The following is an 18105-nucleotide window of genomic DNA, read 5'->3' on the forward strand; positions in this document are numbered from 1 at the left end:
GATGGAAACAAGCATAAGGCTAAGCAGCCCCCAACTAGATTGGAAAGGCATCGAAAGTGATATGGAAGCAGGTTGCCGGTCCTCCTTTTGCAAGGGGAGTGTTGTAGGGAGCACCTTCTTTGACTGTAGTGTAACCACTTTTTTTCCCCAAAGTTCTGCAATTTGTTTGTTTTCTGATATGTTGTATACATCTTGAGAAAGGCCTAAACATTTCTTTTTAAATGATAGCGAATGCTTCTTGCTATAACCCTGAATGCAGACCCCTTTTAAAATAGTGTGATTCCCCCTGTTCGAGGAGGGATGGATGTGTGTGGTGTGAGGGGCGCAAGTGTTTTTAAGACCAAAGTTGTCATGATTGAAGATTCCCTGCAACGTGAGCTGCTGATCTCAAGTGGGGCCATCTGCAGAAGTGATTCAGTAGTACAGCGTACTTCTTTAAGTTGTATCTTTGTATACTTTTCAATTGCTTATTCAGTTTTCTTTTTTTGTTTAAATAGGAAGTTGAGTTTCCGTCCCTGAAAGAAGGCTTCTCGTTTGTGTCGCTAATCGATGGATACTACAGGTTAACTGCAGATGCTCATCACTACCTCTGTAAAGAGGTTGCACCTCCCAGATTATTGGAAAACATTCAGAGCAATTGTCATGGGCCCATCTCGTAAGTACTGAACTGTTTTTAGGTAAAATGTAGCAAACTAAAATTATATCCAAATTGGAAAATGTAACCTGTTCTTAAACCATTTAGTTCACTGTTTGAACTGTATAAGGGAAAGTATTAAAAGGGAATTCTGCATGATATTATCTGACAACCTTAAACTCTCTTTAAAAATTGCACGCATGTTAAATTGGGAGGGGGAGGAAAGTAGCATCTTGGGCCAATTTGTTGGTACTTCAGCAAAGTGGTAAAATGTGTGGATGTGGTGACACCCACAATAACCCACCGGCAAGTTCCCAATCTCAGCTGTGCCATCAAACTAGCTCGCTCCATGGAGAGGGAAGGACTCCTAGGACTCCTCCAGCTAGAAGCTGAGCAGCAAAGCTACAAATGGACTGCTGGGGCTATCTAACAACAACAACAACAAACTTGCATTTATATAGCACCTTTAATGTAGTAAAATGTCCCAAGGTGCTTCACTGGAGCATCATCAAATAAAATTTGTCTCTGAGCCACATAAAGAGGTGTTAGGACAGGTGACCAAAAGTTTGGTCAAAGTGATAGGTTTTAAGGAGCGTCTTAAAGGAGAGAGAGACGGAGAGGTTTAGGGCGGGAATTCCAGAACTTAGGGCATAGGCAGCTGAAGGCACGGCCGACAGTGGTGGGGCAGTGGAAATCAGGGATGCGTAAAAGGCCAGAATTGGAGGAGCACAGAGATCTCGGAGGGTTGTAGGGCTGGAGGAGGTTACAGAGGTTGGGAGGACCGAGGCTATAGGGGGATTTGAACACAAGGATGAGAACTTTAAATTCTCGAGTAGAATGTGTGGCGCAACCAAAGCTAAAGGATGAGGATGGGAAGGAAGTAGAAAATCCTAGAGAATGTTGACCAGCACCTTACTTACAATTTCAGAAAAAGGTGATTCACAGTAGATAAAAAAAAATTAAACTAACAGATTGTTAGAATTGAAAATTGGCTGTTATTTTAAGTCACAGTTTGTATGTCTTGATTAAAATACCATTGACAACTTTTAAGACATTAGTGCTTTTTTACAGTTCTGTTTATTGTTGCACTAAAATGTTCAACATGTTTCTTTTTCTTCATTTGATCCATGTATTGGTGTTGCCCCCTAGTGGATCCTGAGCACCTTGTTAATTCTCATGTGTATGTTGGGGGTTTCCAGTGACTCTTGTCTCTGCTTAATATAAACATGTATCAGCCTGATTCAAATTCTGTGGTGCTATCTCTGGTGACAAGATTCTAATATGTTGTAGATAAGAAGTGAACATGAGTGGTGACTCCTGCTGCTATTGCAAGAATAATAGGAGTTTCAAACTGGGGAGGGTGTGGTCAAATATCAGGACACTGCATGGGCAGTAAACACCACTTCATATCCCTGTCAACAGGAACATTTTTCAAAACAAAAACGTCAAAGGGCAATCTTTTGATAGCTTTGGATGCGATACAAAAATTTAATGAGATTTAGTTGTATATTTGTCCACTTTTTATGGTGCCTTTTCAATCTATCTGCAACACTTTTGTTAAGATTGAGGGAGATTTTATGTCTTGCCCCATGTAATATTTGAGAGACGCATTGAATTTGTCAGATCCAGCATCAGTTATCCTGTTGGCTGTAATATCTTCAGAGCTGGGTAACAGAGCAAAACTCTGCGTTTCTGTTGCGGACACTGCTACCTCCCCGGATTACCTCCGTGCTTCCAAACCTGGTTTGCATCCCTGAAACGAGCTGGCTGCTATTCATAGATTATGTGGCTGGAAAAGTGAACACTCTACCAATGGCAATACCCAACTAGTAGCACATTTCCCCAGGGTTAATCAGCACTGGATCAATTGCCAGGCTATTGCAACCTTTTTGAACCCATTAAAATGAATGGAGTCACTGTTCCTGTGAGGAAGTAGCAAGCAACTGCTCCTTGCTCCCCCTGACATCTTGGGTGAGATAAGGAATTCCAGGCCCAAACCCATTTTGTGGTATGCTAATCTTTAAGGGACGAAATGATAAAGAAAGTAGGCTTTTCAAAAAATAATTTGATTACTACTTTCCTTTCTGCAACAGGATGGACTTTGCTGTGAATAAACTCAAGAAGGCAGGGAATCAGAAAGGCTTTTACATTCTTCGATGTAGTCCTAAAGAGTTCAACAAGTACTTTCTCACTGTAGCTGTAGAGGTAAGTGTGCGCATTTGTGTACATGGGATAGTACAGAACCCAAAAAAGATTGCCATCCATCTGGCAGGTCCCAATATGTAATATCTCCCAATCACCCACTCCTTTTAAAAGTCTGTCCAATTTTCCCATAAATATGTACGCACTGTCTATCCCACTGTCTCCAAGGGAAGTCCATTCCATGTATTCACCCCTCTCTCCTTAAAGTAGTTAAATCTAAACTGTCTGTGTATTTTCAATCTTCTAAGTCCTTGTCGCCTGGTTCCAGAGTTTGTGGCAATCTCAAATATATTAATCTATTCTCTTAAAAATCATGAATGATGTCTCTCCTGAACCTACTCGTCTCCAGAGTAACCAATCTCAGGCTCTTCAACTTCTCCGAATTGGTCAGATGCTTCCTCCCACTTAGATACCTTGTTCTCATAGATCAGATAACAGCCGTCGGGGCTTTCAGTAAGAGCAGGACAGACTGCATGCCAACCTGCTGTTATTCTTGGGGATTTAACCCTGAGTGAGGGGGCATATTCTTAAAACAATGCTTATAGCAGAAGTTGCTTTGTGTAATTGCAATTTAATGTAATAATTTGATCAGTGTGATTGTTTCCAAAATAATCTTTCTTTCCTTCTTTCTTTGTTTCTTTCCTTCTTTCTTTCTCTCTTTTCTTTCTTTCTCTTTCACTCTTTTTCTTTATTATAATTAAAAAGGCTAATGGAATGTTGGCCTTTATTTCAAGGATAAAGGCCAACATTCCATTAGCCTTTTTAATTATAATAAAGCTCTGGTTAGACCTCATTTAGGTACCTGCGTTCAATTCTGGGCACCGGATCTCAGGAAGGATATTGGAGGGGGTGCAGTGCAGATTCACCAGAATTATACCGGGGCTAAAAGTGTTAAATTATGAGGACAGGTTGCATAGACTAGGCTTGTTTTCCCTTGAATATAGAAGATTAAGGGGTGGCCTGATTAAAGTGTTTAAGATGATTAAAGGATTTGATCGGGTAGATAGAGAGAAACAATTTCCTCTGGTGGGAGAGTCCAGAACAAGGGGGGCATAACCTTAAAATTAGAGCTAGGCTGTTCAGGGGTGATGTAAGAAAGCAGTTCTTCACACAAAGGGTAGTGGAAATCTGGAACTCTGACCCCCCAAAGAGGTGCTGGGGCTGGGGGTCAATTGAAAATTTCAAAACTGAGATTGATAGATTTTTGTTGGGCAAGGGAATTAAGGGTTACGGAAGCAAGGCGGGTAAATGGAGTTCAGATACAGATCAGCCATGATCTAATTGAATGGCGGAACAGACTCGAGGGACTGTTGCTATGTTCTTTCTCCTTCTGTCAATGCCTTTGTTGAGCTTGGAGCCGCAGTGCTGACTCCTCTTGTCAAAAAGCTAAAAATGAGGCTCAGTAAAGCGGGAATTTTATAAAGGAACAGTATCTCCAGAACATAGGAACAAGAGTAGGCCATTCAGCCCCTCGTGCCTGCTCCGCCATTTGATAAGATCATGGCTGATCTGTGCTCTAGCTCCATATACCTGCCTTTGGCCCATATCCCTTAATACCTTTGGTTGCCAAAAAGCTATCTATCTCAGATTTAAATTTAGCAATTGATGATCCATAGTGTGACATTTGTAATATGTGTATTTAGATCAATGAGGACAGTATCTAACGGTAGATAATCTAACATTTCCATTGTTTGTTTAGAGTAATCTTGAGGGGAAAAGAATTCCTAAGATTACAATCCATTAAAATGGTAGAATGTATTTTCTTAAACTATCCTCTGATTTTTATTTAGAGGGACAATGTGACTGAATGCAGGCACTGCATGATTACCAAGAATGAGAACAATGAATATAATCTGAATGGAGCAAAGAAGAGTTTCAGCAGTCTCAAAGAGTTGCTGAACTGCTACAAAAAGGAGACGGTTCGTTCTGATGGTGTTATCTTCCAGTTTACCAAATGCTGTCCGCCAAAACCTAAAGGTAATGTTTTCATTAATCAAAGATATTCAGTCCTTTTAGATTTAAATGAAATGGCTGGTCAGTTGTTGCCTCCAAATTGTACATTTTTTTCTCATTGATTCGGACTGTGCAAATACTCTGGCCCGTGGAGATGTTCTTGTGACTTATGCACAAAGTTTCAGAGGTGTGAGCCCCGATTTTAACTTGAGGTGGGAATTGGGTGGACAGGGGGCTGATGCAAGTGGCAAACTGTCCTGGCCTCGACTGCACGGTTTTAACTCGCGGGCCTCGTCTGTATGTCCCCGGTCAGTTGCTTGCCCAAAGCCTACAGGAAGCGGCCAAAGGAATGGTCCCTGGCATTCGGGTAAGTCTCAGAGATGGGTTTCTGGGAGGGCCTTGCGATCAGGAAGTGGAGGGGGAGCCCGGGGCAGGAGATGCCTGAACATTCCTTTTGGGGCCTGGAGGAGCACTGCTGTGGGCCTCTTCTGACTCTGACTCTTCCTCTCGCTAGCTTCACCTAGCGGGAAAACCACAACGGATTCCCCACGCAGGCCGCTAGATGGAATAGCAATCGGGCCCTGATGATGTCATCAAAGCCCGATCTGCATATTTAAAGAAGGCCCTTGAAGTCAGTGGGAAGAGAGAGGGACATCGGTGGGTAAGTTTCCCAGGTGATTTTAACTGCCCTCCCAGGCGGATAGGGTTGAAATTGCCCCTGTAGTTTTATCCTCCCTTCCTTCACATGATCCAAGCGAGTTGAGCATGCTCTGCCTTCTATTGAGAACCCCAAACCTTAAATGTTAGCCATGATTGGATTTAACTACAGCCCTTGTAGTTAACTTTATTTGGCAGTTTCTTCATGCTGACACTTCTCTGAGACGACAAGGACATTTGCAAAGCAGCAAGAATAATCAGTCACATTTACGATGATAGCCACTAGTAGTAGCTAGGTAATGACCGGCTTGGGATGTTTAACCCTGAATATTAGGTTAGGAAGGGAAGTCTGAAGGAGAAAAGGAGTTTGCAGTTTTGAGGTCCTGGGAAAGAACAATATAGAAGTATGTGCGATGAGCCTTGATTTCCACACATTTAGAGAGGAAGAAGATGGCCTATTTGCAGTTCAGAAGGAATGAGAAAAGAAAGTTCTGAGGAGCAGCAACTAAAGTAATAATGGTAAACAGGGAGACATTGGACAGGTTGTGATGGAGAGAAGAGATGTCACTATTCTGTACCAACCTAGTAAGCTAGTAAAAATTAGCAACATCTTTAGAAAAAAAAGGTTACAGATCAAAAATAAGAATACAAGAAATAGGAGCAGGAGTAGGCCATACAGCCCCTTGAGCCTGCTCCGCCATTCAACAAGATCATGGCTGATCTTCTACCTCAACTCCATTTTCCCGCCCTGTCCTCATATCACCTGATTCCAAAGATTCACAACTCTCTGAGTGAAGAAATTTCTCCTTATCTCGGTTCTATCCTGAGACTATGACCCCTAGTTCTAGACTCTCCAGCCAGGGGAAACAGCCTCTCAGCATCTACTTTCTCAAGCCCTCTAAGAATTTTATATGTTTCAATGAGATCACCTCTCATTCTTCTGAACTACAGAGAATATAGGCCCATTCTACTCAATCTCTCTCTCTTCAGTCTAGTGAACCTTTGTTGCACCCCCTCTAAGGCAAGTATATCCTTCCTTAGATAAGGAGAACCAAAACTGTACACAGTACTCCAAGTATGGTCACACCAGAGTCCTCTATAACCGCAGCAAAACCTCCTTACTCTTATATTCCAACCCCCTTGCAATAAAGGCTAACATACCATTTGCCTTCCTAATTGCTTGCTGTACCTGTATGTTAACTTTCTGTGATTCGTGTACAAGCACACCCAAATCCCTCTGATTACCAACATTCCTTAGTCTGTCACCTTTTAAAAAAATATTCTGCTTCTCTATTCTTCCTACCAAAGTGGATAATTTCACATTTCCCCACATTATACTCCATCTGCCACCTTCTTGCCCACTCACTTACCCTGTCTATATCCCTTTGCAGCCTCTTTGTGTCCTCCTCGCAGCTTATTTTCCCACCTAGCTTTGCATCATCAGCAAACTTGGATTCATCACACTTGGTCCCCTCATTTAAGTCATTAAGATGGATTGTAAATGGCTGAGGCCCAAGCACTGATCCTTGCGGCATCCCACTAGTTAAAATCTGCCAACCTGAGAATGACCGATTTATTCCTACTCTGTTTTCTGACCGTTAACCAATCCTCAATCCATGCTAATATATTACCCCCAATCTCATGCGCCCTAATGTTGTGTAGCAACCTCTTGTGTGGCACCTTATTGAACGCCTTTTGAAAATCCAAATATACTACATCCACTGGTTCCCTCTTATCTACCCCGCTAGTTACAGCCTCAAAAAACTCTAATGGATTTGTCAAACACGATTTTCCTTTCATAAAACCGTGTTGACTCTGCTTAATTATATTATGATTTTCTAAGTGCCCTGTAACCACATCTTTAATAATAGATTCTAGCATTTTCCTTACTGCTGATGTCAGGCTAACTGGCCTGTAGTTCCCTGTTTTCTCTCTCCCTCCTTTCCTGAATGACGGGGTTACATTTCAATCCATTGGGACCGTTCTAGAATCCACGGAACTCTGGAAGATCAAAACCAATGCATCCACTATGTCTGCAGCCACCTCTTTCAAAACCCTGGAATGTTGGCAAGCAGGAACAGGGGATTTGTCGGCTTTTAGTCCCATTAATTTTGTCCAGTACTTTTTCTTTACTAATATTAATTATTTTAAGTTCCTCACTCTCATTAGATCCTTGGTTCCTATTTCTGGTACGATTTTTGTGTCTTCTACTGAGAAGGCAGATACAAAATATTTGTTTAACGTCTCTGCCATTTCCTTATTCCCCATTATAATTTCTCCTGTCTCTGCCTCTAAGGGACCCACATTTATTTTCGCTACTCTCTTCCTTTTTACATACTTGAAGAAGCTCTTACAATCTGTTTTTATTTTTCTTGCTAGTTTACTCTCGTATTCAATTTTTTCCCTCTTTATCAATTTCTTGGTCATCCTTTGCTGATTTCTAAAACCCTCCCAATCCTCAGGCCTGCTCTTTTTGGCAACATTGTAAGCCTCTTCTTTTAATCTAATACTATTCTTAACGTCTCAAGTTAGCCACGGTTGGATCACTTCTCCCGTGGAGTTTTTATTCCTCAAGTGAATGTATGGGTGCTAAATTGGGCCGTGTAGCGCCCGTTGTTTCAGCACTGCATGGCCTCTCGAGGTGCCAAGACGGCGTCTTGGGTGCACATGCCCGTTTCCAGTGTGACGTGCGCCGGATGCCATCTTGGTGTAGGAATTAGCGCATGCGCAAATACCGAACGCCAGAAGCATATAATGTAGGGAGAAAATGCATGCAATCGGTGTGCAACACTAATTTAAAGTGATAGACACCATTTTGGACCTTAACACTCAACTCAGTGAACAGTTTTAACCACGCACACCTGTACGTGTCTTAGAGTGCCTGGATTATTGCTTCTGGCTGCTGGTGGAATAGGAATTGTTTTTTGAAGCTCCCTATACTTACTGAGAGTTCCTAGAGTACATTTGAGAATGGTTTGGCAGGTACTGCCTTACGGTTCGGAAAGTTACAACCGTGGTTGAATAACATTCCTGCCAACCATGGGCGGTCTGTTAGGGCTCCCGTGGGCATTGAGCATGACTGGGAGCATGCAGAGAGGCCACGCATAGCAGGTCAAGCTGCGAGGAGAGGGAGGACAAGGAGGCACAGGGCACTGAGCAGGAGGCCCTACCCAATGAGGGCCTTCCGGGACCAATTCTCTTACCTCAACATGGCCGAGGAGGATTGGATCTGACATCTGAGGTTCACCAAGGAGGCCGTGACCGAGATCTGTCAACTGGTACGGCCATGACTGCAGCCTCAGAGCGATGAGGACAGCATTGCCTGTGGCTGTGAAGGTCACCATGGCGCTGAGTTTCCACGGCTCAGGATCATTTCAGGCCCATGCTGGCGACATGTTCAACATCTCGCAGTATGCAGTGCACTGCTGCATAAAGGAGGTCAGAGATGCACTGTACCAGATGAGGAACAGGTTCATCGCCTTCCCTCTTGACGGAGATAAGCAGAACAAGCGAGCACAAAGGTTCGCTCGCATTGCTGGCATCCCCATGATGCAGGGTACCATTGACTGCATGCACGTTGCCCTGCGTGCCCAGCATATGAACTCGGCCATCATCGTCAACTGAAAGGGCTTCCACTCCCTGAACGTGCAGCTGGTGTGCGACCACACGCATCGAATCATGGAGGTCGATGCCCGTTACCTGGGAGCAGTCACGACGCCTTCATCATGCGGCAGTCCAATGTGCCAGCTATCTTTCACTCGCATTGGCAAAACAAAGGCTATCCCCTTATGGTATGGCTTATAACTCCGGTCAGGAACCCACGCACACATGCACAGCAGGCCTATATAATGAGAGTCATGCTGCACGCAACTTCGTGGAGCACACCACAGGCCTCCTCAAACAACGCTTCCGATGCCTGGACCGGTCTGGAGGAGCCCTGCAGTACTCCCCTGAGTGGGTGGGCAGATTTGTGGTGGTCTGCTGCATGCTGCACGACCTCGCCATCGTGAGGGTCCACCTTTGCCACCAATGATCGGAGAAGACCCTGAGCCAGAGCCCGAGGAGAAGGAGGAAGAGGAGAAGGCTGAGGAGGAGGAGCCAGAAGAGGAAGTGGAGGAAGATGCAAGGATGCAACAGGAACCACATGCCTTGTCTGCAAGGGCCCTGCGTGCTTGCCTGATCCGTGCCTGCTATCAATAATGTCAACTACATCCCCCAACTCACCAACAGTCCTACACTCCCTACCTTTCGGCTTCCACAAGACAATCAAATCGCCCTCGATCTGATTACACATTGGTGTCCCCCTCAGCTCATCGCACAAATAAAAACCACCACCAAAAGCAAATTCAAAGTCACATTTATCAATGAATAAATGAAATTATGGAATCATAACAGAACTATTCACCCTTGTGCATTTCCTTAGTGCCTTTTGCTCGTGTGCCTTTACCTGTCCTAGTACTCGTAGGAGGTGCTTCCCCAGTGGCTGGAGCATGGGTGGTGGGAAACTGGTGGCCTTCAATGGAGGAGCGTGCAGATGGCCTTGGAGGACAGCCTCGAGCAGCTCTGGGCCGGGAGGGCTCGGCTTTAGACTGCACCATCTCAGCATGGGCTGCAGCAGTCTGGCCTGGCTGGCCGATAGGCAACAACAAGGGCACTGGCGGAGTGGCAGGGTTGGGAGCAGGAAGGCTGTCGTCCTGAGAGAGGACAGCAGGGCCGACTGCCATGGCGCCATTGCCACTCTCCCGGGGCGGTGCCTCAGCAATCCTGGTGATCAGCTGGAGAACGGATTGCTGGAGTGCTGTGATGCCCTGGAAGCCCCGTTCCACAGTGGTCCCCGGAGCCATGATAGCAGCAGTCTGAGCTTCCAAGGCAGCAGTCTGAGCAGCAACCATAGCTTTGATGACGATGGTTTGTGCTACAATGGAAGCTGTGACATCGGTCATCAGACGCTGCATCACAGTGGGTTCCACAGGTGAGCTGATGGAGGTGACCACCCGTTCCATGTTGGAAAGGACGGGCTTCAAGCTCTGCGCAAAGCCCTGTGCCAATTTGGAGCTGGACTCCTCCATGCCCCTTCTCATTATGCGCAGGCTTTCTGGCAAGTTTTCCAGTGCCCCAAGCATTTGGTGGTGTACGCCCATCAGCCGTCTTCTGTAGCCTGGCCCATCGAAGTCCTCATCTGACTCCTCTGACGAACCATTGTGTAACCTTGCCATCCGGCGAGCTGGCACCTGCAGTATCCGTTCCCTCCGCCCCAGCTCGTGCGCACTTCTGCTCAATGTCTCACCACATGCCGATCCCTCTTCTAACCTAACCTCTAATGGACGCGCAGTGTCGGTCTCTGAGCCGGTGGAAGCAAGTGTCAGATCGAGTGAGGTGTGGCTTCAATGTCCCCCTCCTCCTCCTCCTCCTCGGACAGTGACGCCACATGTTCTTGGGTATCTGCATTGACAAAGGGAAAGAGGTTGAGTTGTGGAATGGGGAGAGGAGCAAGTATGAGGTGTGTGCTTGGCAGCATCTGCAGCACGTGAGTCAGAAAAGATTATGTGAGGAGGGAGATGTGGGAAAGGAGAAGGAGTATTAGATATGCAGAGACCCCCTTCTTCGGGACCTCCAGCGGGGCATGTTGTGACGGCTGCAGCGACGGCCCGCCCAATGATCCGAAGCACTGTCTCCTCTAGGGGGGTGAGGACGTGTAACCGTGCCCGTCCAGCTTCAGCACCCTCCTGCTATTGGTTGTTTTGTGCCGCCACCTCCTCAAGACAGAGGACATTGTGCCAGTGAGTGTCCTGCAAGGTGTGTGGGTGATGTGCCTGTCTTGGTCGAATAACTGCCAATGTGTGTGACCTGTGAGTGGGGGTGGCTGTGTGGCCTGCAAGTCTGGTACTATATGAGGGTGAGACGCAGCATGCCGAGTGCAGCATTGCGTATGAATGGGCAGTGTTTGTTGGTGGGTGGGTCATGGGGGGTGTGATGCATGGAGCAGTTGGTAGGATGTGCCACTTGACACTTGCATTCACTCACCTTGACCGCTCGCATCAAATCATTGAACTTCTTTCGCACTGCACCCACGTGTGTGGTGCAATGCTCCTGGCGTTCACTTCCTGCGCCACAGCCTGCCAGTTCCTGCGGAGCTGCAGTCTGGAGGGTCTCCTGCCATCTTGCGGATACATGTTGGCCCTCCTTTTGTCCATCCCTTCCACCAGGGCCTCCAGTGCATTATCCGAGAAGCATGGGGCCCTCTCGCGCGCCGGTCCGACCATCCTTGCGGCCATCTTTCCCTCCTCCGAGTGGACTGTGCACGACACATTTAAAATGTGCACCTGCACCTTTAAGAGGTGCAGCCTGCTGATGACGTGCGCTGAGCACGCCCCATTTCCAACTTCCTCATTCTCCGTGCAGCCTTTCAGCAACGCGGGTAGCGCAGGCTGCATGGAGGTAAGTAGCAGGCAGCTTGAAATTCACATGCTGCCTGCATAGGGGCCTTCGGGCGCGGGCTAATAGCAGATCACACTACCCGCCCCCGAAAATGGACCCTATCGAATTTTTCTTCTGTATTTGTAGAGAATTATGAATTATTTCTTTAAATGTTCGCCATTGCTCATCTACTGTCATATCTTTTAATCTAATTTCCCAATCTACCGTAACCAACTCACCCTTCATACCTATGTAATTGGCTTTGTTTAAATTTAAAACCCTAGTTTTGGACTTAACTACATCACTGTCAAACTCAATATGAAATTCTATCATATTATGATCACTCTGCCCCAGAGGATCCTTAACTATAAGATTACTAATTAACCCTGCCTCATTACACAATACTAGGTCTAAAATAACCTGTTCCCTACTTAGTTCCTCGACATATTGTTCTAGAAAACTGTCTTAAATACATTCCATGAACTCGTCCTCCAAACTACTTTTGCCAATTTGGTTTGCCCAGTCTATATGAAGATTAAAGTCCCCCACAATTATTGCATTACCTTTGTTACATGCTGCTCTAATTTCCTGATTTATACTCTGTCCAACACCATATCTATTGTTAGGGGACCTAAAACCTACCCCCATCATTGTTTTCTGCCCCTTGTTATTTCTTAGCTCCACCCATACTGATTCTACATCCTGATTTTCTGAACTAAGATCCTTCCTCATTACTGTCTTTATCTCATCCTTTATCAGGGTTACCCCCCACCCCCACCCTCCTTTTCCATTTTGCCTGTCTTTTCTAAAAGTCAAGTACCCTGGAATATTTAGTTCCCAACCTTGGTCACCCTGCAACCACATCTCAATAATGGCTACTAGATCAAACCCATTTATCTCTATTTGTGCCACTAATTCATCTATCTTAAATAATGCTTAATATAAATATAGTAACATAATAAGGATAAGGAATTAGACTGAGAGTGCACTGGGACATGAACTTGTCACACCTTAAGAGGGAGATACACACTTAAGACTTTGGTTACTTTTGTTGCAGTACACAAAAATCGAATCAGCAATATTGGTAGATTTTAAGACTTATTCGAGAGGATGTGAATGTTAAAGGCTTGAGATTTGATTTTGTGGAGGTTCTGGAGGCACCACTTCACCAAGAGATTTTGATTTTTGACCCTTGATTCACTGCTTTGTTTGCCATTTTGGAAACTGCAGTGTTAGTCTGAGCGTACTTTTAGAAAATTAAATAAAATCATAATTCCCACTGCCAACGTTGTTTTCAAACTCTGGTAATTCTGAAAGTATAGTGGCAGAACTGCTCAAATGAATCCACTTAACACATTTACACCAGGAATATCCTCTCTTGTCTCTCAAAATAAGCAAGTGCAGTAAGCCTTGAAGAAAATAAGCCTTCACAAGATAATTGTCAGGCATGTCCCAGAATGTTCCCTTGAAGACAGTGGAAAGTTTTTAAAAGCTCCAATTAGCAGTTTCTTATGTATAACTTATTTGGAATCAAGCACTAAACAAGCACGCCTGTAACTGGCTGTCTGAAACCAACAGCTCATTTTAATTTGCTGCCTCGTGTCCGTGCGCAACCAACTTTGGGAGAAAGTACGGTTTAATTGGTTGTAACAGCCTTCAGTTCCACCCTGCAAACAATTACGAGTTTGATACAGTCCCCACCACTTACACTGTCCATGCTTATCACGAGCAGCCGCCTATGTTAGGCAAATGGCACTAACCATTTGCCATTACCATAGGAGTCAATACAATGGCACATCAAGCGCACCAGCTGTTTCAGCCATGCTTTGTCATGGATTCCTTCTTTTGACAGATTTTCCTGCTCCAATAGCTGCAGGTTTCCGTCCCTGATCCATTTTCCGGCCGCTGCTTGAGAGTTTGTATTTTTCCTTCTCTCGCTCTCCTTTCTCGCTCTGCCACTTCAGTCCCCTCCCGTTCGGTTGGATAAGAGCTCAGTGCTACAGTCCCATGAAGTCGCATGGCTGCCTCCTGCCTTCCTGCTACTTGTTTTACCGTCCACCGCCTACGGCGGGCAAATCGCGTTAACACCAAGTGGCGGGGACTGTACTAACAATCTTCACTCCCCGTTAAAAACTAATTTTTGTTGTGAAATGGCACATGGGTTCAAAGCTTGAATATCATCTTAAAACGCCGACTGATGTCACGTATGATAGTGGAGGCCGGAGTTGAGATGCAGGTCACTTACCGCAGAACTTTTATTCTTTTCTAGAATGTGAGAGAGGTGTTAGAAGGCAGTCACCCGATATGAGAGCAGTATTCAAATCTTGATCTGACTTGGGCTTTATAGAGAGTTAAGAGTTGTTGAAAAAATAAGTATTTGGCATGAAAAACCCATCAGCTTCTTAATTGCAGCGTTAGCAATGAAGGAGGTGCAGGAGTTTTCTTTGAAGCCAGATGAGATAGTAACTCCAAGAATTTCAATAATCAAGAAGGATAAAAGGTGGAACCATCTTGTGAGAGATGTGGAGTTGAAGAAAACACTGTTCTATTGATAGGCAAGATGTAGTGATTTGGTCATTGTACCATCAGGGGGCTGAGGACCTGAAAGAATTCAATTATAGAGGAGAATTGTCAGCAAAAGAGTACATAAGGTTGGATGATTAGTGAAGGAGGACATTGATATGAAAGAAAACAGAATGGGAGAGGGGAGAGAGCCCTGAGGAGCCCCTAAATTAATGGAAATAAAATGGAAGGATGAACCATCAACTAGAGTGCAGGTAGAACGATTTTAAAAAGAGTTTAGATGGCCACAAACGCCACTCTGATTGGAGACCACATGTTGGTAACATGTTGAAGTGCAGGACACTGATAGGTGATTCACCAAAGTGCTGAAGAGCCGGGTTTCATGGGAGTGTTATAGGCAATGAAATCACCAGCAAAATGGCCTATTCAATAACTAAATTGGCAATCATGGAATAAGGCCACATTTTCAAGGGAATGGATAATTTGACTTATTGACAGCTTTTGTAATGTTATAATCTACTGAGGTAAGGGCAAAAAGTGGTAGTTTGCAAGATACTGGGGATCACCCTTGTCAAGGAAAGGAGAGCACAGCCAAATTTTAAGAAAGATTGATAAGAAAGGGTTAAAGAGACCTAAACCAAGGAAGAGGAGCTCCCCATCCCCGATGGTTTAATTGATAAGTGCACTGGCCAATGTGGAACTCAACCACACAGAGCAGGAGTGTCCGAATTCTTGGGTTTGATCTGCACTCTGTGCTGTGTTTGCTGGTATCCGCTGGGAGTATAACTGTCCTTGTGTGTAAAAACATATATAAGAAATAGGAGCAGGAGTAGGCCACATGGCCCCTCGAGCCTGCTCCGCCATTCATTAAGATCATGGCTGATCTATGTGTGTCTGTGTTTGTGTGTGTATGTTTTGGGGTGGGAGAGTAAGATCATACTTTCAAAATTGAACTTTGCCAATTCAAGTCATAGTGAGCTACAGAAGGGAAAGGATCACGCAGGGTTTCCACTCCTGACCGCAGTCCAGTAACTGTTGCTGGGTAGATTGGAAGACGGAATGGGGTGAGGTGCTGCAGGACAGCTGGTGTCCTATCATTAGACATTGTCTTCAAGAGACGAGGTTACAAAACTGGGGGGAGAGGAAAAGAGTTAATTTTTTCTTTAAAGGGGGAAAATATTGCAACGCATTTTAACTAAAACAAAACTGTGCCGTTCATAGCCGTCACAGACAAAATGCACTGTGTTCTTGTCCAGGTCTCTTCAGTGTAAATTAAAATAATATTATATTCATGCTTTTGAAAGGAAAGACTTCATAGTAAGAACACACTAACTTAAACATTGGGTTATACCCAAAATGTTAGCCTCTTTTTATTAATTTACAAATGCAGATTGGCCTACTGTGTATTTCCACTATTTTCTGTTTTTGTTTCAGATTTCTGGCATTGGAAAGCAATTTAATTTTTTTTCTTTTTATTCACAATTACTTAAAAATGCTTTCTCTGACATAGCATTTAATTCACCATGACTCGGTAGGGTAGGATGCACTTTTGAGTCTGCGACCCTCTCGCCCACCGCTCCCCCACCGCCCCCCCCCAATTAACTCTTACGCGCACTCACGCTCCTGAATATTGGCCGGGCCATCTAAAGTGGGGAGGATACCACATGGATGTAAGGCCCCTTCCAGCAGAAAGAAATGTACAATAGGAAGATGGATCATCCAGGGATGTTTCTCTTGGTAGCTGTCCAATGATAGCATTGGTAGAGGTCTCCAAATGGGTGCATGACCTCCCTCCCTCAGTCAGGGAATGCTGGTGACCACAAATGAGGGAGAAAGAGACTTGCTAGATGAGGAAAGATAAATCGTTTGTCAGTAAGAACAATAACAATCATCGTCAAGGGCAAAATACTGTGGATGCTGGAAATCTGAAATAAAAGCAGAAATTGCTGGAGAAGCTCAGCAAGTGAGGCAGCATCTGTGGAGAAAGAAACAGAGTTAACGTTTCAGGTCGAAGACCTTTCGTCAGAACTGGAAGATGTTAAAACAATCATAGTCAATGAGTTAAGCCTGGCACAGAGAAATGGTTAGTGAACAGAAAATTATCTCCTGTCGTGTTCATTGTGTTTTATTTAAGTTTGCTTCTTATTTATACATATATATATTTATATACATCTACAGATAAATCTAATCTTCTAGTTTTGAGAAGCAACAGTGCTTCTGATGTGCCAATGTCCCCAACATTACAGAGGCATAATGTCAGCCAAATGGTATTTCACAAGATCAGGAAAGAGGACTTGGTGTTTGTAAGTAGTTGAAATGCATTGCTCTCCGTGAATAGTTGTGCTTTGCAACTGACTTGAAGCGTAAGCTGGCAAAGAATTATTTTGCTGTTCTTTTTTTAAGTTGTACTTGTTCAACAATTTAATATTGGGGAGATTCACAAATCTTTTAATTTTAAAAAAAGCAGCTTTCTCAGTTTTATCCAGCATATATTTTGGAAATTACAATCCACATTTTTAAATTTTGTATGTACTGGCCTTATCTCGATAGTATACTTATTTTTTTTAAACATTAACGAAGTTGGTACATTTTGTATGATATATGTTTAAATGATCATGGAGGTCGAGCAGGGCACCTACTAATATAGTTTATTGAAGCCAACTCTGAAGAAACGGTGTCCTCTCTGTCATGGGATTAAACTGAAATGGATTTGCTAAATCTGAAATCAGTTCCCAGTGGACACACGTTCCCAGCAGTGCTCAATTGGCCATGAAGTGGCACCAATATCACTTAGAATGACAAGTGGCAATGCCAAGCTAGGATACCACCTGATTGGCATCCAGGACCCGATAAGGAGTCCAATCTGGGCTCCCTCCTACAGAGAATACAGACATCAGCTGAGTGACTCCTACTGAATCAGACCCGAAATAGTGCATTATCATAAAGCTGGGGCAATGACATTGTTTAAAAAATATATTGTTCATACTGACCAGAAGGTTGGTGTTAAATCCCTAGTCTGTGCTCAGTTAACCTTTCTCAGTTGGTGTAATCATAGAATCATAGAAGTTTACAACATGGAAACAGGCCCTTCGGCCCAACATGTCCATGTCGCCCAGTTTATACCACTAAGCTAGTCCCAATTGCCTGCACTTGGCCCATATCCCTCTATACCCATCTTACCCATGTAACTGTCCAAATGCTTTTTAAAAGACAAAATTGTACCCGCCTCTACTACTGCCTCTGGCAGCTCGTTCCAGACACTCACCACCCTTTGAGTGAAAAAATTGCCCCTCTGGACCCTTTTGTATCTCTCCCCTCTCACCTTAAATCTATGTCCCCTCGTTATAGACTCCCCTACCTTTGGGAAAAGATTTTGACTATCTACCTTATCTATGCCCCTCATTATTTTATAGACTTGTATAAGATCACCCCTCAACCTCCTACTCTCCAGGGAAAAAAGTCCCAGTCTATCTAACCTCTCCCTATAAGTCAAACCATCAAGTCCCGGCAGCATCCTAGTAAATCTTTTCTGCACTCTTTCTAGTTTAATAATATCCTTTCTATAATAGGGTGACCAGAACTGTACACAGTATTCCAAGTGTGGCCTAACTAATGTCTTGTACAACTTCAACAAGACATCCCAACTCCTGAATTCAATGTTCTGACCAATGAAACCAAGCAAGCTGAATGCCTTCTTCACCACCCTATCCACCTGTGAC

The 18105-nt window shown here is 44.3% G+C and overlaps 1 protein-coding gene across 3 annotated transcripts in view; it reads left to right on the top strand.

Moving 5' to 3' along the window:
- LOC137321274 (tyrosine-protein kinase JAK2-like) overlaps positions 1 to 18105 on the top strand; it is a 297277-nt gene that overhangs the window by 239771 nt on the left and 39401 nt on the right. For all 3 annotated transcript variants that reach the window (XM_067983625.1, XM_067983623.1, XM_067983626.1), the window contains 4 exons: positions 498 to 655; positions 2728 to 2839; positions 4627 to 4813; positions 16565 to 16689. In XM_067983625.1, the coding sequence (XP_067839726.1) occupies positions 498 to 655; positions 2728 to 2839; positions 4627 to 4813; positions 16565 to 16689 (582 nt within the window). The remainder of the gene's footprint in view (positions 1 to 497; positions 656 to 2727; positions 2840 to 4626; positions 4814 to 16564; positions 16690 to 18105) is intronic.

Source organism: Heptranchias perlo, chromosome 4 (assembly GCF_035084215.1).
Source record: "Heptranchias perlo isolate sHepPer1 chromosome 4, sHepPer1.hap1, whole genome shotgun sequence".
In the NCBI taxonomy this organism is placed as follows: domain Eukaryota; kingdom Metazoa; phylum Chordata; class Chondrichthyes; order Hexanchiformes; family Hexanchidae; genus Heptranchias; species Heptranchias perlo.